The sequence below is a fragment of the Peromyscus californicus genome, unplaced genomic scaffold (assembly GCF_007827085.1).
Source record: "Peromyscus californicus insignis strain IS unplaced genomic scaffold, ASM782708v3 Scaffold_5__1_contigs__length_169319896, whole genome shotgun sequence".
Taxonomy (NCBI): Eukaryota; Metazoa; Chordata; class Mammalia; order Rodentia; family Cricetidae; genus Peromyscus; species Peromyscus californicus.
Genome location: NW_026294573.1, coordinates 86,683,727 through 86,705,703, shown reverse-complemented (window position 1 = coordinate 86,705,703; position 21,977 = coordinate 86,683,727). Strand labels below are relative to the sequence as shown.

Here is a 21,977-nt window from a genome sequence, read left to right as displayed (position 1 = left end):
TAACCCGTTAGGGTGTTATTGCAGCCAGGTTAAGCAGCTTTGAATGTCAGAAGTAATCCTTTTTCTCTTTGTGTCCCCTGCCAGCCACAACTAGTGGTTTGACACCCAACAGTATAATCCCCGAGAAGGAGCGGCAGAACATCGCAGAACGGCTGCTGCGGGTCATGTGTGCTGACCTGGGTGCACTGAGCGTGGTCAGTGGGAAGGAGTTCCTCAAGTTGGCCCAAACCCTGGTAGACAGTGGTGCCCGCTATGGGGCCTTCTCCGTCACCGAGATCCTGGGCAACTTTAACACATTAGCACTGAAGCACCTGCCACGCATGTACAACCAGGTGAAGGTGAAGGTGACATGTGCCCTGGGCAGCAATGCCTGCCTGGGCATCGGTGTTACATGCCACTCCCAGAGTGTGGGCCCTGACTCCTGCTACATCCTTACAGCCTACCAGGCTGAGGGCAACCACATCAAGAGTTATGTGCTAGGTGTGAAGGGTGCAGACATTCGTGAGAGTGGTGACTTGGTGCATCACTGGGTGCAGAATGTGCTGTCAGAGTTTGTGATGTCAGAGATCCGGACCGTGTATGTCACCGACTGCCGGGTGAGCACATCCGCCTTCTCCAAGGCTGGCATGTGCCTCCGCTGCTCAGCCTGTGCCTTGAACTCAGTGGTGCAGAGTGTGCTGAGCAAGCGGACGCTGCAGGCCCGCAGCATGCACGAGGTCATCGAGCTGCTCAATGTGTGTGAGGACCTAGCAGGCTCTACGGGCCTGGCCAAGGAGACCTTTGGCTCTCTGGAGGAGACATCACCACCACCCTGCTGGAACTCAGTGACAGACTCGCTGCTTCTGGTCCATGAGCGCTATGAGCAGATCTGCGAGTTCTACAGCCGTGCCAAGAAAATGAACCTCATCCAGAGCCTCAACAAGCACTTGCTGAGCAACCTGGCCGCCATCCTGACACCTGTGAAGCAGGCGGTCATCGAGCTCAGTAATGAGAGCCAGCCCACCCTGCAGCTGGTGCTGCCCACCTACGTCCGGCTAGAGAAGCTGTTCACAGCCAAAGCCAACGACGCAGGCACCGTCAGCAAGCTGTGCCATCTCTTTCTAGAAGCCCTCAAGGAGAACTTCAAGGTGCACCCAGCCCACAAGGTGGCCATGATCCTGGATCCTCAGCAGAAGCTTCGGCCAGTGCCACCCTATCAGCATGAGGAGATCATCAGCAAGGTGTGTGAGCTCATCAATGAGGTGAAGGAGTCCTGGGCTGAGGAGGCCGACTTTGAGCCTGCCACCAAGAAGGCACGTTCAGCCACCGGCGAGCACCCCACAGCTCAGGAAGATGACCGGCTGGGCAAGAATGAAGTATATGACTACCTTCAGGAACCCCTCTTCCAGGCCACTCCCGACCTCTTCCAGTACTGGTCATGTGTGACCCAAAAGCACACGAAACTTGCCAAGCTCGCCTTCTGGCTCCTGGCTGTTCCTGCTGTGGGGGCTCGAAGCGGGTGTGTAAATATGTGTGAACAAGCACTTCTGATCAAAAGGAGGCGACTGCTCAGCCCGGAAGACATGAACAAGCTCATGTTTTTGAAATCTAACATGCTTTAAGACTCAACTTTGGGGAACAACAAACAAACAAAAAAGACGAAAAGAAGAAAAACGTTAGGAAAACACACACAACACTGTCACAAAGAAATTTAAGTTCTAAACACTGTGGAACCTCATTGTAAATGCCCCCTGGAAACTTAAGTGCTTTTTTTTCAGTGTGTGTATGTTTGTGTGTGTGTATATTTGTGTGTGTGTGTGTGCACATGTGTCCACACCCACACATGACATTTTGTGTGGGTAAAGGGTATGGGGAGCTCATGCTTGAATGCACAGCCAGAAAAGCTCCACACGTGCATGCGCGCACACTCACACACACACACACACACACACACAAACCTGGTGCGTGTGTGCATGCCTGTCCTCGGGTGTGTGTGCATTGAGCTGGGTGTGTCAGGAAAGCCGAGAGACTGGGAAAGCAGGATGGCTTCACTTTCCTTGGGCAGGGGCTCTAAGGACTCCGTTTTCAGGTGTGCAGATTGGGAGAAGCTGAGATTGTGAAATGTTCAGGCAGCTGAGGGCTGAAGTGGCTTGAACTCCCATCCCCAACCCGAGCCCTTCCTTTCCATTCCTCCATCCCTTCAACCCATGGTGCCCATCCTCTGCCCCGGCTGCTCTGACAGATTCTCCAAACTGCATCAGATGGACAGTTTCTGCACTGGACTTCAGTTCTTGTTTCACCTTCAGGGCATTAAGCTGCTGTACCTGTGACCTCCCCTTGGATGTCTGGGGCAGCTGCCTTAGAATACACACTATCTATCTCCCCAAATCAGGAAAGGAGACTTTAAAAATATAAAGCTGATGTTTTACTTTTTAATATAAGAGAGAGAGAGAAAAAAAAAAGACTTTTTTTTCCAGAGATGTATAACTGACTCTACACTCAAGGTTTTTTCATTTTGTTTGTTTGTTTGTTTGTTTGTTGTTTTTCCTCCAATGCTTTAGCAATTTTTTATCTTTTGGGGGATTCAGTTTCTTTTCACATTTGACTTAGACTCTGCTGGGAGGCACTGAATATCGTAACTTATGTTCTGGAGTTTTGTTTCATGTTATACTTTCCCCTTCTAGTGCTCAAGTCACACTGTAAACTAGCTCATCTCACTGGTGGTATTCAGGACTCACAAAACAAAGATCAAGGATATGGCTGTGTGTCTGGAGTAGGGAGTGGAGAGGAGACGTGGTTCTTTGACTGTGGGGTTTGGTGGAAGCCATAGTGGGCAGCATGTGGTTTTAGGGGTCCTGAATGTCAGCGAGAGAGCTACTGCCTGGTTCCTGCCTGTGGTAGTGTGAATGTCCACCTCTTGAATGTTTGCCCCTGGACTGACTCCTTCCTGCTGCTCGCCACATGCTGACCTCCAGCTCTGCGGGGACTGTGGCTTCCTCCACATTTGTGTCTACCAGACCCACAGTCCCTCTCCCTCCCCAGATCCCAGGGGTTCTGGGAGCTTATAGCACTCAGAGGTGCTCACAGGCACCTCTGACCTGTAGTCAGGGCGGTGGTGGGGCACAGTACGTTGCTGGCTGAACATCCTTTGGGTGGATGCGCTTCATTCGATGCTGTGAAAGGGGCTGTTAGCCCTCACTCTGATCCCCCTGGCCAGGAGCTAGTGTTTCTACACACAGACCAGATGCCAGGAGGGGACACCATTCTCTTCAGAGGATGATGGGCACAACCACCCCATAAATAAAGACCTTGGTATCCCTGATTCTTCAGGGACCACAGCTGTGGGATGGGGGTGCATACACATCAGGCTGAGAATGTCCACCCCTGTGGGGCTATTTGCAAAAGCACCTCTACCACCTGGGGCTTGGACTGCCCTCCTCTTCCTAGTCATAAAGCATTATTCAACTGAAAGATACCTCGACTTCAAAAGCACTGTACCCATAGCCCTCTCCCTCGAGTCCCCAGCAGGACAGGAGTGAAGAGGGTTTAAAGACGCAAAGGCTTCCGATTCTCTTCAAGGTTGCAGACACTGTCCTTGAGGACTAAGCCTGCACTCTGCCTCACAAGACGAACCCAGCTCTCCTGCAGAGTCTCAGATATACAGATAGATGAGAGAAGGCTGTGCCCACGTTCACTCCAGCAAGCTATGTTCTCAGGAACCACCTTACAATCTCTACTCCAGGGGGACTTCCAGGCATTTTCAGCACACTGTCTTCAACTTGGGTCTTAACCATCAGAGGAACCGCTGTCCACAGTGGAGAAATCTAGACAGGAACTCAGAGTCGCTCCCTGAAGAATGGAGAAATGTCTTCAGACTGCTTGGGGAACATTCCAGGAGGTGGGCTCTGGATAGCTAAGGATGGCTACCTCCAGTCTCCCTCAGCTGTTGGGGAAGGGGACACAACCTGGCACTTGTAGCCACACTGGGAGCGGGGTGCTGAGTGCGGTCAGTGAGAACAGATTCTCAGGCAGAGCTGGGCTGAGCTGCTGTTATTGGCTAATCATCAGCCAAGCCCAGCTGTGCTTTTCAAGCATTCTTTTCGGAGCATGGAACATTCTGCCTCCAGAAAGAAAATTAGTGTTAAACTCCAGGCTTCTGGTCAGAGGTCGTTACGTCCTGTCCAGTTCATTGGCACCTTGAATCTATCCCTGGGCTGAGATCGCCTCTGTAGGTTCAATGTGAGCCTCAGTCAGTCCTCAGAAACCTGTCTCCAAGGCTGCCTCATCCTCACAGATTATAAGATGGCAGGCTGTCAATCATTTCTCTCTAGTGTCATCAACTAGAAAGACTGTGCCCAGTGTCTGCTGTCATGTGGGCAATCTCACAGTGCACATCCTGCAGCAAACAGCTCAATAAATCCCAAAGATCTCCCAGGCCCAGCCACAGGCCCCATCAACAGCAATAGCCACCTTACCAAATTCTACTTCAGCCAAAGCACTAAGATAGGCTCTTCCAGTTCATCTCCAATGGCCTGGGCTGGCCTTGACCTTCAGAAAGTTTTTGTCATCTGCCTCATTCTTCTGTGACCACTAAAGGTCTTTACACCAGAGGCTTTGGGGGTCTGGGAGACCAGGAAGCTGGGCCATTTCTGTCCTGTTCTCATAGCTTACCTCAAAGCTGTATGATTCCCTGGCCAAAAAATGGTCTTTGCTTTGACATCCCTGAATCCAAACATGGAAGTAGAGAAGATGCACTTCCATTAGCAAGATTCTCCATGAATCTGAGGTCACTTTGTTTCCCCAATGAAGCCCAAGACAAGGCCTGCAGCTTGTTGGCCTGGGATTCAACATTCAAGTGGTCTCAGTCTGTGAGGAGTGGTTGTCCATGGAAACACTTGTTCTCACCATGACTCTGTTCTCAACACCCAAGTCTACCTGTCAAGCCTCCCTTGCATGGCATTCAGCAACCACGAAGCAAGATGGGTGCTGAGCACAGCTGTCTGCGTTTCATCCCTAGGGGTTGCCTGCACAGGAAGCCATGGGCCACAACGCATATGATGTCACCATCCCACTTGATGGCTTCACATTTGGCCTTGTGGGGCTGGCTCTGGGCTGAGGGAAAGGTACCCGTCTCCTGGTGAGAAGGGCAGCTGGTAATACTGATGAGAACTCAGCTCCAGGTTTTTAGGAAGGAAGAGTCTTCATTTCAGTTTGACTGATTTTATCTCCTGCACTTTGAAGAATTGGAAGAATTCGGCAAGGCATGTTTTCCACTGTGAAGCTTTGGAGCCCAAGGTCCCCTATTTTCCTGGCCTCAGGCTAGACTGCCCAAGGAAGGGGACACCTGAGGAGAGTCTGGGCACCATCCATACTCACTCTGAGGACAGAGGGTCACCAAGAAGGATCAAAGCTGGGATGCAGGTCAAGGGATACTCTGTGAGATGCCACCCAGACCCTGCCATGTCATGCTTGAAGAGGAGCACTCAGTATCCCATGAGCTGGGCCAAGCCCCAAGCTTCCTGGCCTTGGCAGTGGTGTGACACTATTGTGTCTGGAATATATCTAGAGGAAGGCTTCTGGGGGCAGAACCAAGAGACTGAGTCTCAGGCTATATCCTGGAGACAGTGCACAGGGGCTCCAGTCCCCAGGGCACGGGGAGAGCTGGCAAGGAGACTGCGCCTCCCTTTCACTGTGGCTAATGTTTGCTAGGCCATTTATGGTGAACCAATGATACAGTGTTCCCTCTTGGGCTTCCCTCCCATCTCCCCTTGGCAGGGGCTCTAAGGGGATTCTATGGCTGGGGTGGTTTTTTTCCTGTCTCCTTTGGATCTGGGGATGGCAGTCTAGAGAGCCCTGGCTTTGACCAAGGGAACCTGTGGTTTCTGAGCAGATGTAGTCCTCACATGGAAGAGGGTGGCACCTTCAGGGTTCCACTCCCCTATGGGAAATTGACAAGGCTTGGAGTTAGCATTAGCATCATGACCCACCAAGGTCCTACCCACCCAAGCATCCCGTTGGGCACCTTGACTCTTTGAACCAAAGTTCCTTAAAGGGGCACAGCCCAGCCTTGTCCTTAGGGGCCTGAATTTGCAGGCCATCCGGAAGGAGGGCTCCTCCCACAACCCAGGTACCCGAAGGCTCTCCTGGGACCCTTCTCCCACCCAGCAAGGGTGGGTGGCTTCCCCAGCAGGGCTCAAACTTGTGGCCTGATGCAGGCTGGGTCTGGCCAGCCAGGAAAGAGCAAGAGCCATGTGGCAGGGCCTTCTGGACCCCAAGCATCAGGAAACCATTTTGTACAACAACCTGGAGCAGAGATATTTTTTAAGAGGCATGAGTGATTTTCAGTTGTCTCCTGATCCTGTCTTTTTTTTTTTCTTTGCCCCACAATTTCATGTGGGTGATCCGTTCACATCAGGTAAATCTTGAGAACGCCTTGGTGCCCCCATCCCTCTTGCCCTCCTACTCAGTGACCACATGTGTGCGCCCCCATCCTGTCTCAGTAGTAAAGACGTTCTAGGCAATACCATAGACACATCCGTGTCTCGCTTCAAGTGCAAGAAACTCAAGTCATCTTAAAAAAAATTAAAAACACAAAAAAATTTACAAAAAAGCAAACACACACACAAAAAAAATATCTTTTTTAGGCCAGAGTTTTCTACAGGTATTAATGAATATTTTTCTTAATCCTTATAAGTTTTATGTGTTTAATATTTCTTAATACCAGTAGCATTAATTTATACTTTTGTAGCAACATAATATTTTTATAAACAGCCAGCGCTTGGCTCAAGTCTTCACGGGGGTTTATGCAGGGCTGTCTTAGGGACCCTGTGTACCATGTACTGTATTTAAAAAAGTTCCCTAGGTCACACTTGCTGTGCTAATTAACAAAGATGTCGTTGGTGGTCTCCTGTATCTATGGCGTGGATCCAGCAGTCCTTCAAGGAGCCACATTGCATGGGGGTTGAGTTGCCAGTTCTTGTGATACAGAAACTCCCAAGGCCAAACTTGCGGGTTTCTTTAGGGTTTTCTGTGTGTCCTTTGGGGTGTTTTGTTTTTGGTTTGGATACTGTTTCTCCATTTTACAGCCAAGTCGATTTCATGATGTTTAAAAATTTTACTGATGTTAAATGGAGGAAAGGGACAGAAAAAATTTAAAAAGAGAGATTTTTTACAAAGTAATAAAATTTAAAACTGAGCTGTTTCAATGTTGCTGTTTTTACCTGTCTGTTCTTGTCCAAAAGTGGAATGTTCCCGTGGAGAAGAAGAAGGTTCCACTGGGTTCCTTAAGTCACCAAAAGCCCCAGCCCAAGATTCAGTTCCTCCCCCGACTCCCAAAACATCTCCCAGTTGGTTGATGCCAAGGCAAAAAGACATCCTTTCAATGACTAGAGGATCAGCCGCCTAGTGTGTTCACGAGTTCATGTCAGTGTTGTATTTATGGTTTTACAATAAAACGACTTTAGGAACCTCTGGTGTGTGATGTTTTTCTTAGGGGTGGAGCTGGGCCATGTCATCCACTTAGCAGAGGGCTGGTTGAGGAGGACAGGTCAGGCACCAAGATGGCTTGAGCCTGTCATGCTCTGAGGTCATACTTGCCCACTCTTAGCGTCATTGGTTGTCACAGCATAGCCAGTATTTGATGGCTATGGGAGACAGTTTCCAAGGAGACAATGACCTGCTATGAGATGGCTTGTAGAGGTTTGTTTCAGAATAAGGGATGGAGTTAATCAGTCCTGCTGATTCAGTACATAAAGCTCACATCATAGTGGGCCTGGCCCATTAGTAGTCGCTGAGGATCTTGTACCTTTAATACATTGGCCAGAGTCCCCCATGCAATGTACGTGTGTTAACAACTGTCCTATGTACCATTCATTTCCTGGGGAAGACTAGCCCAGTCTTGAAAGCATTGGGACTCTATAAACACACAAGAGTTGGCTCCCACAACTTGTTCAGGGCCTGATGCCACAGACGAGAACATTCATGCTTTTCTTCTATCGACTCAAAGCTGAGGGAGAAAAGATCCCACCAGAAAATGAACTGAGGCCTGTGTAGAGGATAGAGTGCCTCAAGGGAGCCCAGCATGGAAAGGCTGCCTTCTTGGTCTCCAGGTAAGTAAAGCACAGACCCCTCCCAACTCAGGCTCCACCCATGTCCCTGACTAGTGGAGGGTAACTCCACTCTAAGAAGCTGAGTCACTTGAGTCTTCTGGAAAAAATCCTGTCAAATTACATGTAGGTATCATCTCTAAACTTGGCCCTTTCCCAGAGGGCAACAGCCCTGCCCTACAGGCATGCCCCAATGAAGCTTCTACAAGGACCTCTGTGTGCCAGCAGGAAAAGCTGGTGCACAAGTTTCTCCATGGCTGCAACTATCAGGTAGTCAGTGGTATCCACAGATGTGTCTGAATTCCCTAGGCCTTGAGGGTCAGATAAGGCCAGGTCATGGCCGGTGGACCTCACCTGTGAAGGGCCAGCCTCTGGATTATATAACCATTTAAGGTGTTATATTAAGCAGCTGCATCTGTAATGTAGCAAGGAATCTGGTTAGTAACCACCAAAAACCCACAGCAAGACTGAAGGTGCTGTGTGCCTCTTCACAGTAAGGGCCAGCTTCCAGGGAATTAATCTTGGTCCTTTTTGAGGTGAGTGGTGTGGATTTCTGAGACTGGTGTACAGGCAGGCCTCATCCCATTCCACCAGAGGGATAATTGTGTTGTTAGGCTACACCATTGTCCCTTTAAAGCTGTAGCAAGTCCCAGGGGAAGCCTGTCCTGGGGGGTATCACAGAACTGTCACAGAAACAGGTGACTTCAAGACAGAAAATTGGAGGTAGGACAAGTGAGCCAGAGGGTGATGTATCCTCGGGACACAACCCAAACTCCTGATGTGTCTTCCCACAAGAACTGAGGAGCCCATCCAGGGTGTGGTGGCATAGACTTCTGATCCCAGCATTGGATAGGTAGAGGCAGGACAATCATGGGTGTGAGGACAGCCTGGGCTACATAGAAGGATCTTATCTCACAGCCTCCAAGCACTGAGCAGATTTTCATGAGGACACTTGGTTTTTAATAAGAAATCCAGAACTGTGCAACAAATACACCACCAGGAACCTGACATTCCACCCAGTGGTGGGAGCTCATCAGCATGTGGAACCTGTATCCTCTGTTAAGGATTTGTCCCAAGCCAGTCCAAAGCGCCCCGATTCAGAGTGGTACCTCAAACGCTCGCTGGCAGCTCTTTGGTATATGGGGATGGATGTACATGGTGATGATGTTTGTCAGCCCCAGCTGGAGGACCTTCCTGAAATTTCTCTCTGCACAATTGCCTGTCTCCCTAGTGGATTCTACCCTGTCCACTTCCAACCAGAGCCACGATCATAAGTCCTGTCCCTCCAGACAATCTCTTCTGTTGGAAACTAGAACCCCCAAGTTCTAGACTTTGGAGGACAAGGTAGTGTCTGCGTGTCTCGGGAGACTATAGAGTCTTTTAGCCTCGTTCTCTCTGCTTGACAGAACAGTTCACCAAATGGCCCCTGGGCATGAAAAGCAATCCCCTTGCAGAACTGGCTATCAACTCTGGGGACTACGGTCACTTCCCAGAGCACTGGCCTGGTTTCTGCTGCAGGGATGACTTTCCACTCAAAAGCATCATCAAGCCGGGAACCTTCACCCTCGGCTCATTATCTGCCCACCATAGGGGCACTGGGTGGATGTCGTTAGTACCAATTACAGGAGATAACACAGGGCATGGTTGTGGGCCGTGCTTGTCCTCCAGCTCCTCTGGCCAGCCCACCGCCTCTCTTTCCCACATGGCAAGAACCCAGCCCTGGCCAGTGATTTGAACTCTGGTCAAGGGCCCAGCTGGTTGTTGCAGATGCATTGGGAAGGCCAGGAGACAATCTACTAGGGCAGAGGACCGGGTGAGGACGCGAGGGGACAGGCACTCCAGGTCAGGTTGGAGAAACATCAGGTGCTACAGCTCCAGGTAATTTGGGATGTGTATGAGAAAAGCTAACAGGTGGAGGGAACCACTGGAAAGGACTTGGGTATGACAAGGGTGGCGACAACCTCAGGCACCTGGACACTCCAGGACATTGCTATTTCTTTGTCCTTGGATCTTCATGACCGCCATCCAACCTCTTCTAGAAACAAGTGCCAAAGTTTCTAGGCTTCCTTTGTTCCTGTTTGTTTTAGTAAAAGAAAATAACCCCCCTCTACACTAGCGCAGAATTAGGGACTGTTGTGTTTGAAGTGGGGCACAGCAAGGACCTTGTACTTCACCAAGTTGTCCCATTGTGTCTTTCTCTCCTGGCAAGGCTGGATTACTCATGACCAGAGCTTCCTTCCCCAATCCCCGTATTACAACAACATGACAGAGAGACTCCAACACACAGAAGGCCAGGAGTTGACAGCTTGTTTTATTTGGGTCCAGATCACCTGGGCCAGCCCACACTGGGAGGGATAGTGGCCGCCCTCTGCCTTGCAGACTGGCACCTTCAGCTCTGTATTAGCTCCTTGTACCCTGCGGATACAAAGTAACTCAGGCTAGGTCCTTGAGTTGGGATGAAACATTTCTTGCTAAATGACTTCTCTCCCATGGCTGTTGCATGGAACAGCCTGGCTTTCTGACTTGGTATGGGTACCATTCTCCAGTGGGAATACCAAGGCCCTGAGAATGCTAAGTGGCCAGCATACCCTGGTCATCCCTTTAAGAGCAGCTCCTACCAGCTGAGCGCTAACCCTGCAGTGGGTACTGAGAAGTTGGAGAGGTGAGTGCTTTGTGCCTTTTTACAAGAGCTTAAAGCTGGTTTCTAATTTCCCTTGTGGCCCTTCCAGGTAGTACAGGATTGTATTCCCAGCTACTCAGGAAGATGAGGCAGGAAAATAATAAATCAAGGCCTTCAAGGGCTACAAGGAAAATTCAAGGCAGACTGAGCAACTCACTGTGACCCTGCCTCAAAACAAAAAGCATTAAAAAAAAAAAACCAGCCCAGCACCTAGCATGTGTCAGGGCCTGGGTTCAACACTAAGCAAGGGAGGGGGATCCCTTTGGTCCATATGGTTAGCCTGAAGGATCCAGAGGCCAGCTCCACCAAGATCCTCAGCTGCCCTGCATGCCTTCTGCTGATGAATAATTATCATCTTCTCTGGTCCAGCTAAGACCAGCTAGGTTCCTGGCTTTGGCCCATTTCCGAGGTGAGAAGCTGAGACAGAGAGTGGACCAGCCTGATCATCTGGAAAGAGACCACAGCTGGACTCTCCAGCCCCCACCCCTTACTGGGATGCTCCTGATTGCTTCCCTGGGCTGCTGAGGAAGGCCGGAAGACATACTCACCGGAAGTGAAGTGGGCTCTTGCTTCACGTCCCCGGGGACACATTCCCCTAGGCAGAAGACACAAAAGAGGAGTGAGCAAGAGGCCCAGGTTTGGGAGGGCAGACAGAGATCCTAGACCCAGATTTCTGTTTGGTACCAGGTAAACAACATGTCCTGTGCTTTAGAGCACTTCCTGGAAGGCCTTCTGCTGTGCGATGTTCTGTATGGCAAATGTGTTGCTAATTAGTCAATAAATAAAACACTGATTGGCCGTTGGCTAGGCAGGAAGTGTAGGCGGGACAAGGAGGAGAATAAAGCTGGGAAGTGGAAGGCTGAGTCAGAGAGGCATTGCCAGCCGCCACGATGAGAAACAGCATGTGAAGATGCTGGTAAGCCACGAGCCATGTGGCAAGGTATAGATTTATAGAGATGGATTAATTTGAGCTGTAGGAACAGTTAGCAAGAAGCCTGCCACGGCCATACAGTTTGTAACCAGTAAAAGTCTCTGTGTTTACTTGGTCGGGTCTGAGCGACTGTGGGACTGGAGGGGGGAGAGATTTATCCTGACTGTGGGCCAGGCAGGAAAACTCTAGCTACAGCCTTCCTTGCATCACTCAGAGCCATGGATGGGACCATCCACAGAACGCTGGCTGCACCATCACTACCATCTGTTGCCCTAGTAACATCCCATCCGTATCCTCAGGAGGTTCTCGATAGTGGCATCTACAGAGCACTTCCAAGTCACCATGCTGCAGTCTCTAATGGCTTTAACTCACTGACACCTCAGAGTAGGCTTTGGGGGAGAGCACTGTTATCCCATTTGACAGATGAGGAAAGGAAGGCTCTAGGAAGGCTAGCCAGAAGCCACGCCTCTGTGCTTGAACCACTAAACTTGAATGTGGGTACCCGACTGTGGAGTCTGTGCCTTCAACCCCAAGGCTCTGCTGCTTCCTCAGCAGTGTCTGTGGATACATGCATGGAGATTCGTGACCGTGGGACAAAAATGGAATTGGTCAAATGCTGGCTCTGCTAGTGTGTGCTTTGAGAATGGGGATAAACCCAGGAGCTCTCTCAGTCCCTGTAGAGAGGGAGAGGACTTGTTTGTCTCTGAGTGGTATAGGAAATGTGCAGGGACTGAGGATGTCCTCAGTGGGCAGGAAGGATGGGAGGACCAAAATTCAGACTGGGCCAAGATGTCACTTACCTCTGTCAACTATAAAAATGATGGAGTTCTCAGGGATGCCCACGCTCAGGGCCACCTCCTTGAACTTCTGCAGAAGGCTGTCCCTCAGCTGTGGCTCCCGGCCTGCAAATAGAAAGCAGAGGAGATACCTAAAGTCCAAGGCACCCAGGGTGGCCAGGTAGGATGACTGTGTCCAGGGAAAAGTGTGGAAAGGATTGAGCCATTTATTCTCCTTGACACACTGTTGAAATATGGCTCCCCAAAAGAGAGAGAGATTGGGCCCATCACAGGTCCTGGGTCCTTATTCAGGGCTCTTCCTGTTGGCTCTGTCTGGGCCCTGGTGGCCCTGGGGTCACTTTCTCCCTGCCCCTTTCCATTTTCCTGGGTGCACACGTGTTGTCTATGTGGGCAGCTGTGCAGGCGGAGGCTAGGGGTTGAAGAAGGAAAACAACTTCGATCACTCTCCTGCCTTACTCATTGGGGCGGGGTCTCTCAGTCAGACTCGGAACTCACTGACACAGCTAGTCTACTTCCCAGCTTGTGTGGGGGTCCCCTGTTGACTGGAATTACAGGCAGGAGACCATGCCTATCTCCTGTTTATGTGGGTTTTATGTATCCCAATTTGACCTCATGGGATTTAACCACTGAACAGTCTCCCAGCCCCAGGAGTTCCTTCTGGAGATGGAATGCGAAGTCTACCTCACCAGGGAGGCTGGGCTCTTCATCCTCAAGGCAAAACCCCTTGTCCCTCCCTAACCAGAGTTCTCTCACCAAGAAAAAGCAAACTTCCTGCTCCTTCCCCATGGTCCATAGAGTAACAACCTCTTCCCACACCAGCTCCAACAGGCTGACTGACAAGGCTTTTACCATAGAGTTTGGCAGTGATGGTGGGTCCATGGTCGCGGGTAAATTTTTTGGTAAGGAAGATGACATACTCCTCATAGTTGGTGTGGGCCACATAGGTTTCCAAGGTTGCGTTCCATTCTGTGTGGGAGACACAGGCAGCCCAGAGGAGTCAGTGGTCAGGCCCTTCACCCTGGAGGCCCATCACTAAGCACGCCTGCATCCTTCCCCACAACCACATGACGCTTCCAGGGTCTCACCTTCTGCTCCTCCAGCATCAGCCTCTCTCTCCACCTACTAGACAGCATTGACTCGCCCTGCTCCACTCCATCCATCCCCTGCAGGTCTCTTCCTCCTTGTCTGCCTCCCTCCCTGGTTCCTTCCCTCTCTTTGTCTCACCTCCCTCTTTTCATCCCTTTCACCCTTCCTCCCACCTTTTCCCTCTCCTTCTCTCTGTCCCCTTCCCATTACCTCTCCTTCCATTCCTGCTCTTTCCTTCCTCCTCTTTTACTTTTTAAAGAAGTGTCTCAAGCCAGTTTGTGGTGGCACACCCCTTTAATCCCAGCACTTGGGGGACAGAAGCAGGTGGATTTCTGTGAGTTCGAGGCCAGCCTGGGCTACAGAGTGAGTTCCAGGAAAGGCTCCAGATCTATACAGAGAAACTTTGTCTCAACACCCCCTCCCCCAAATAAAACAAACTAACAAAAAAAGAGGAGTCTCATTTAGCCCAGGCTGGCCTTTCAGGTTGTTATGTAGCCAAGGATGCCCTTGAACTTCTGGTCCCTCTTCCTCTGTCTTATTGCTGGGAATATAAGCACGAACCACCATGCCCGGTTTTCCTTTCTTCCTTCCACCCTTCTGCTTCCTTCTCTCCTGTCTCTTTCCTTCCTTCTTTTTTCCTTTGGTCACTCCATCCACTTGTCTTCAGATGACCCATTAACCCATCTGTCATCCCCTTCATCTACTTATTGTTGCTCACCCCATCAGTATTCCCGTCCTCTGTCAACATTCAGTGTTCATCTCCTGCACAATGATTTGGCACACAGAGGAGATTCCACAGACAGTTGTTAATCTGTGAGTCAATTTGGACCCACATTCCTCTGTCAGTTAGAACCAAGCATGAGGCCTGCAGGTGGGGAGCTGCTAACTTTGGCAATCTACACCTCTCCCAGTTCTGGACAGATGCTAAATGAGAGGAACTGTGGAGCTCAAACATTTGAGGGCAGCCTGCATGACTCCTCAGATACACTGGAAAGAAGGCTGCAATGGTAGCAGGGAGAGAAAGGGAAAGGAAGGGACTGTGGTGTGTCCCCACACTCACTGGGATTGTAGGAGAGGAACTTTCCATCGATGTCTGTCTTCTCATAGGTCCAGGAGATCTCCTCACAGACACCTCTCCTGGCAATGACCAAGCCAAAATGTCCTTTTTGTGTTTGTTTGTAAGTGAATGTTTCCAAATATCTTGTTTCATGGTCATCCTAGACCTTGGAAATCCCCTTTTTATTCCTGCTTCCTGGCAGGGTGAGCAGTAAAGTCACATTGTCATCGCTGCCCATTACCCTGGTGGCAGTGATGGACCAATGCTCAGCTTTCAGTCATGGCCTGATGTCCCCGATGGGGATGATGGCCCCTATGGCCATCACTGGGATCACTTCTCATGTATCATGTAGTATTCTAGCTATTTCTGTCATGGGAGAGCATGGAGCAGGGAGAAACGAGAGCTGAAAGGCCTAGAGGCCGCGTCAAGATTTCACTCTTTTTTTTTTTTTTAACATTTATTTATTTATTATGTATATCTCTTTGCATGAATCCCTGCACACCAGAAGAGGGCACCAGATCTCATTACAGGTGGTCATGAGCCACCATGTGGGTGCTGGGAGTTGAACTCAGGACCTCTGGAAGAACAGCCAGCGTTCTTAACCTCTGAGCCATCTCTCCAGCACCAAGATTTCACTCTTAATACTGAGGACAGTGGGAAGCCATGGAAGGTTCTCTTCAGTGGGTATGGTTTTTTTTTTTTTAAAGGTCATTCTCTTTGCTGGGTGAAGACTGGATCAGAGGGAAAGAGTGAGGTAGAAGGTGGAAAGGGAAGTAGACAGGCTGCAGGAGACAGGAAGGGAGGGAGGGAGGGAGAGAGGGAGGGAGGGAGGCTTCTACTGCAGTGGCAGAAGTGGAGAGAGAATAGGAGGGAGGGCCTTGGAGAAGAGGCAGATCTTCATGATGGCTGTTTTGCAGCACAAAGGAGTGAGTAGAGTCTAGTTACTCCACCCTAGACCTGCTGGCCTGAGGCCTCCTGGCTAGGTCTGTAGGGTAGTTGTTCCCTTCCCCAGCTGAGGGAACCCCAAGGAAAGGCAGCTTGCACAAGAAGCCTAGGGTTGGAGACACGGTCCTTGAGAGGCACACAAGATGTTTGTTGAGGGTGGACAGAAGTGACACCCGAGACTCGGAAGCGAGGCCCTAGTTGTGGTTTCCAGGACAAGGTGGGGGTTATTGGGAACCTGGTCGCTCCTGCGCCCCCACTCACCTCCATCGGGTGCTGGACACACTGATCTCTGCTTCTGTCTCCCCTTCTTGCAGTACCAGTGTGCTCATGCTTATCTTGTCCTTAATCTTCCTCAGCCACGGGCAGGTGGAGCCTATTGCCAGGTTGAACCATTTTCCATAGATCTAGGAAGAACCACAAGCTAGGATCTGGATTCACCCAGGCCTTTGAGAAGACATGTCCACTTTCCCCTTCTTTCCTCCAAGGGCCAGCCCTTTAGGACAGTGTCTAGGGCTGATAATGGAATTCCAGGCACAGCACAGTGAGGGCAGAAGTGTGCAATGTCCCCGCCTTGCACAAAGTCTAACCATAGGTGTAAAGTGTCTGTGATACCCCTGTAGGCAGTAGAGTCCAGACAGCATACTCTGAGAACACCAGCCACCACTGCCCAGGAGTGTGAGGCTTGGGTTTTATGCCTTCCACAGCGGTGTCCGACACCTTGTGAGGCAGCCTGTGGACATGCCATGGAGACACTACAAACCTGATAGGGCCTTGTGGGACCAGCCAACCACCTCTTCCTCCTGACACCATGCTGATGGTGCTGACCTTCCAACCCCTACACCCACAGCACACCTGTTCCTTGTCCTAAGGTATAGAAAATCACCTGGAGAGTTCTGAGAGTCCCTCAGATAGACCATGGAGACAGACAGGGTCCGCCAGCCTTATCACTTTATGATTCGGGACAGCTAGGCCTGCCGGCTCCACAATACTTACATGTACACACACATACACACACGCATATACAAATATTTGCACAAACACACATCCACATAGACACATGAGTCCCATGCCTGCCAAAGGCCAGTGTGCCCTTAGATTAATACTCCCCATCCCCATCAACCTGTATCCTGCTTCTCTTCCTCCCATGATCCCACAAGCTTGTCCCCAAAGCTCACAGGCCCATGCCCATCCTGTGCCTCCTGCCACATGTGGATTCTTCTGGGAACTCATGAGGACAGGGCAGACTGGGAAGACATTAGGCTCACAGAGGGTCCCATAGCCTGAATGACATGAGAGGGAACTGTAGCTTCCTAGAATCCCAGAATAACCTGCCTAAGAGTCATGCCAGGACGGAGCCCTAGGGATTGAGATGTTGTGTACAAGATGGGAAGACAGACATCCCATGACAGACAGGCCTTGACCAGCAAGGCCCAGTGGCATGGACATGCCACCATTGTGGCCATCTCAGCCAGAGAAATGAATCTTACCCCAGACTCGCTGAAATTCTCCTGAACCTGGATGTCTGGAAGTGTTTCCACTGGGTCAGCCTTTGAAGCCAGAGAGGCAGTCAGCAGCAGGAACAGAGTCCCGAGACCCTGCATGGCTCTGGGGTCTTTGGCCTTTGAGGTCTCAAAGGACTACTCCCTGCCTGGGTCAGCTGCAGAGTGAAGCTGGGGAAGAGGCCGGAGGTATATGAGGACCTTGGTGTTTGCTCAGCCTGGTCACTTAGGGTCCTGGGCCAGCTTTAATCGATTCCTGCAGTCCAGCCCAGGTCCAACTCTGTGGACAGGAAGTCATGGTTCCTGACTCCGAAGGGACCTTGACCAAGCACAATAGGATTCAGACTCTAGAGAGGTTTTCTAATAGGTCTAACTCTCCCCAGGGTGCACAGGGGCTAGGGGAGTCAGACAATGACTTCCTCTAGTCCTACCTCATGCCAGTGAGCCAGCAGGGACAGGTTGCCTGCTCTGGCCTGTTTCTCACATGATAAAACTGAGACCCAGGAAAACTGACTGCAGAGCAAGACCAGGCCCTGGCATCCTTCCCCACAGGGATCTTTTTCATCTCCAGCTTCTCAGTCCCTGATGATCAATATAACAAGGAGGGATGATGTCCCTTCATGGAGCCACACTGGTTTCTCACAGTGGAAGTATCAGGACCCAGCTGAACCCCCCACACCCACCTGTGCATGGCCCTTTTCCAGACATATGTCGTGAGTATCCCAGGAGTGACAAGAATGACCCAGGGCCCCACCATGAGAGAGGGAGCACCTGTAGGAGGTCAAGGGCAGAGATTCCAAAGCCAGGCAGCTTCCTGTGGTCTTCTTGCTGTGTGAGCTTGGAAAGGTTGCTGGGCCTCTCTTTTCTTCACCCATAAGCAGAGCTAACATCAGTATCTGGATGCTAGCCCTGGGGTGAGAGCTTTAGCAGGAATCTTAGAGTCTTATTAATAAAATCAAACGTGAGCCAAGTATTGGGGTGAACACTGGAAGATCAGAGAGACAGAACAAGCCACATCTAACCTCACCTGGCAAACTTCTCAGCTGATCGTGTTTCCTCAGACTGGAAGCTTCTGTGTCCCCATATCCAAATGGCTCTCAGCTGAACTGTGCTGCTCAAAACCTAAAAGCTTAACCAGCCAAATGCTGCTAGTTTCTGGTCCTCATGCCTTATATACCTTTCTGTTTTCTACCACCAGTCCCTGGGATTAAAGGCTGGCTTTCTGGGACTAAAGACGTGTGTCACCATGCCTGGCTGTTTCCAATGTGGCCTTGAACTCACAGAGATCCAGAGGGATTTCTACCTCTGGAGTGCTAGGATTAAAGGTTTGAGTGCCACCATTTTCTAGCCTTTGTATCTAGTGACTGTTCTGTCTCTGACACCAGATAAGTTTATTAAGGTGCACAATATTTTGGGGAACACAATACCACCACAGAGGGCTGAAGAGGTTATTCCAGTGGGCAGCAGTGTTATCCCTGAAGTGTCTGTGTAGGGTAACTTACCACCTCTGCAAGATGTATGTCTGTCCAGAACCCCAGATCAGGGTCCTACTTTTAGATGAGATCCGTCATGGCAAGTCTGTTCAGGATGACACACTTATTTTGTTTTGTTCCTAGGGATTTGGAGTCTTTTGCAACAGCAGCCCAAGGGAGTAACATAGTAACCTTTCAATCTAAAACAACAACAAAAATTTCTCTTTGAGACAGGGATTTATATAGCTCAGCCTGGCCTTGAACTCCATTTGGAGTCAGAACTGCCTTTGAATATCTGATCCTCCTGCCCTCATGTCATGAGTGCCTGGATCACAGGCATGCACTACCATTGCCTGGTTTATGCTGTTGGGGGTTAAACCCAGGACTTTGTGCATGTTGGGCAAGAGCTCTACCAACTGAGCTCCATCCTTGGCCTCTAGATTTACATATTCTAAAAGGAGTTTTTAAAAACTCCTTTCCATGATACTATGATCTGTCTCCATGTGCTTCTCTCTTCTCCAGGGGTTCCAGCCACCATCCTTCCTACCTCCCTGCTCCTCTTGTGACAGATTCCTTCATGCAGCAAAGCATCCCTGTTACAGCTGACTCCTGAGAGCAAGGGCTCTGAAAGAATCAGGGCTTCCCTTCCATAGTCAGTGCCTGAGCAAATGGTGCGCTATGACCTTCTGTGAGGCCCAGCCGACACAGTCCCCTTTTGCTGGTATCCAGAGCACATGTGTCTATTTGTAAATGAGAGGGTTTCCTGTGCACCATAACTGACAGCTTGTCCATGGATGGAATTGGCTTTTTTTTTTTTTTGGCTCTGGCTGACAGAAAGCACAAGGCCTCCATATACAGTTCAACACAGCAACTGTCTTGGCTTAACTTTCTGGCATAGTTACCCTCTTTTGTGTTCCTGATTCTCAGACTTTTTAAAGATTAATATTGATTAATTGATTGGGAATAGTCTGGACTGGAGTACACATGCCACAGTGCATGTGCTGTGGTGGAGGTACATGTGGAAATCTGAGGACAACTTGCGGAAGTCTGTTCTCTCCTTCCACCTTGTGGGTTCCAGGGATCGAACTTGACTTATCAAGGTTGGCAGCAAGCCCTTTACCCACTAAACCATCTCAGCAGCCCAGTGTCTCAGTCTTTTACAGTTGACTAACGGTGGACACAAGGAGGTGACTTGAGATGGAGAACAGAGAAGCAGAAGTGAGGCATCTTGACTCCTTGTTCTGTGGGAGCTTGGGGACACCTTTCCCTCTACCCTTATCAGCAAATGAGAGGACAGGACAGTTACCATTTAGCCCACCTGGAGGGCAAGAGAGACCCACTTGTAGACACAGTCTATGAATGTCCATGCCCACCCCGTGACTGTCCTACTACCTGGGCTACATGCATTATACATCCATATATATATATAATTTATTATATAATAATATATAATATATTTTATAGAGTTATAGAGATATATTCCATATGAATATATTAATATGTAATATTAATAACCTACAATGCTATAATAAATGTAAGTTTATATATTCATATAACTATATCGCAATATATAAGATGTTTTATACATAATTGATATGTAGTATGTAATAACATATTATATATAACAAGTTATATATATGCATTTTATTCTCACTTTATGTTCATTGGTAGTTTGACTTCATGTATGTCTGTGTGAGGTATCAGAAACCCTGTAAGTGGAGTTATGGACAGATGTGAGCTGCCATGTGGGTGCTGGGAATTGAACTTGGGGTCTCAGGAAGAGCAGCCACTGCTCTAAACTGTTGAACCATCTCTCTAGCCACCAACATGACCTTTCTGCCCTTCCTGGCAGACTGGAAAACTTAAAGAACTCAGGGTACCCCAGCTCTGACCTCTGAGTCTTGGGGACAAGCCCATATGCTCGTAGTACAACCTGCTGGGGTGAGGGCAAGCTGGGAGTTTACTTAGTACTCAACATGCCCATGAGTGGAAGGTGTGGGGCGGGGGTGAGGGTGAGGTGACCACAGGATGGCCAAGGGTGCTGATCTCTCCTCTTGCTCCAGCTGTTTGCACTCCTGAAATTTATTAACCAGAGCAAGCAGAGGGGACCCCAGCCAAGGCCATCTGGACTTTGAACCATTTTTAAACATTAACAGGGGCTGCAGGGACAGAAGACAGGCAGACCTAGGATCCCCATTCCTTCTTCTCCTTTATTTCAAAGTAGAAGCTGAGGGGCCCTGCCCTCCCAGGGGGCCCAAAGTTCACAGGAATCATCATGATTCTGGAATAATTTGAAGGTGGGGAGATGCCCACCCAGGAACCCAGCACAGCAGTGTCTCAGTGTTCAGACGAACACATTGGGGAGGGGACTTGTTCAAGGTCACTCAGCTTATAGCCCATGCCTACACCCTCACTCTCATGTCATAGGTATTCAAGTATTCATTCTTTCAAGCTTGTCGCTAGGACCAGAATAGGGACCCTGACAGGGTTTGAGGAGGAGGCTGGCAAATGAGGAAATGATCTAAGGCAGAGTATAGTGATGGGAAGCAGAAGCCAGGGGAGGAGGACTCACCCAAAGAGAGGACATGTCCAGACATGAGTGCACAGGAGAGTGAGGTCCCGGAAGGGAAGTTATCTCAACACTGGGGACAAAGTCACAAAAATCTCAGAAGAGGAAAATGGAGAGAGAAATGCATCTCTCTCTCTCTCTCTCTCTCTCTCTCTCTCTCTCTCTTCCTCTCCTCTCCTGAGCTTCCCCTGTTTCCACCAACTGGGGGACGCTGTAATGAGGCATGAGTCTGTATGGGGGTGCTTCCCCATCACTCTGACGGAAGTATGGCTGAGCCAGGAAGTGGCCCCACTACCCCCAGCATCTCGGCTTGTTCAGAGTTGCTGAAGGGTTGCTTTGTGCTGGTCCAGCGCAGCCAGAGAATGCCTTCCCCACCATCCAGTGCAAAGCCAGGCGGAATCCAGGCCAGGCTGAATCACGGTTAAAGGACTGTTGTAGTTGGAGTTATCTCCAGTCCTGCCCGATGCCCGGAGCCACTCAGACCCAAATAAACAAACAGACGCTTATGTTATTTAAACTCTTTGGCCTAATGGCTCAGGGTTCTTGCTATCTAGTTCTTATATTTTCAATTAACCCATTTCTATTCATCTATAAGTTGCTACGTGGCTAGTGGCTTACCGGTGCTTTACATCTTGCTTCTCCTGGCGGCAGCTGGCAGCAACTCCTCACTCAGCCTTCCACTTCCCAGAATTCTCCTCTCTGTTTATCCCGCCTATACTATACTTTGTGCCTGGCTACTGACCAATCAGCGTTTTATTTATCAATCAATCGGAGCAACACTTTCACAGCATACAGAGAGACATCCCCAGCAGATTGGCTTCATGGAGAGAAACGAAGCATTGTGAGCGGCGCAGTTC

The 21,977-nt window shown here is 49.8% G+C and overlaps 2 protein-coding genes across 8 annotated transcripts in view; one reads left to right on the top strand and one right to left on the bottom strand.

Annotated features, from left to right (window-relative positions):
• The window catches only part of Znf618 (zinc finger protein 618), a 181,136-nt gene extending 173,691 nt beyond the window's left edge, over positions 1 to 7,445 (top strand). For all 6 annotated transcript variants that reach the window (XM_052716140.1, XM_052716139.1, XM_052716138.1 and 3 more), the window contains one exon: positions 85 to 7,445. In XM_052716140.1, coding sequence (XP_052572100.1) covers positions 85 to 1,601 — 1,517 coding nt within the window. In that variant the 3' untranslated portion in view covers positions 1,602 to 7,445. The remainder of the gene's footprint in view (positions 1 to 84) is intronic.
• Positions 7,446 to 10,377: 2,932 nt separating this feature from the next.
• On the bottom strand, positions 10,378 to 21,799 carry LOC128096919 (protein AMBP-like). 2 transcript variants are annotated; one of them, XM_052717052.1, is made up of 10 exons: positions 21,739 to 21,799; positions 21,124 to 21,193; positions 18,582 to 18,751; positions 17,068 to 17,250; positions 15,842 to 15,984; positions 14,639 to 14,715; positions 13,342 to 13,458; positions 12,496 to 12,597; positions 11,313 to 11,359; positions 10,378 to 10,499 (listed from the first exon to the last, which is right to left on the bottom strand). In XM_052717052.1, exons 4-10 carry the CDS (start codon positions 17,179 to 17,181, stop codon positions 10,485 to 10,487), a joined length of 615 nt encoding a protein of 204 aa, XP_052573012.1. In that variant the 5' UTR covers positions 17,182 to 17,250; positions 18,582 to 18,751; positions 21,124 to 21,193; positions 21,739 to 21,799; the 3' UTR covers positions 10,378 to 10,484. The 2 variants fall into 2 exon arrangements, with proteins under 2 accessions (XP_052573012.1, XP_052573013.1); XM_052717053.1 differs by lacking the exon at positions 17,068 to 17,250.
• Between the last annotated feature and the right edge of the window lie 178 nt (positions 21,800 to 21,977).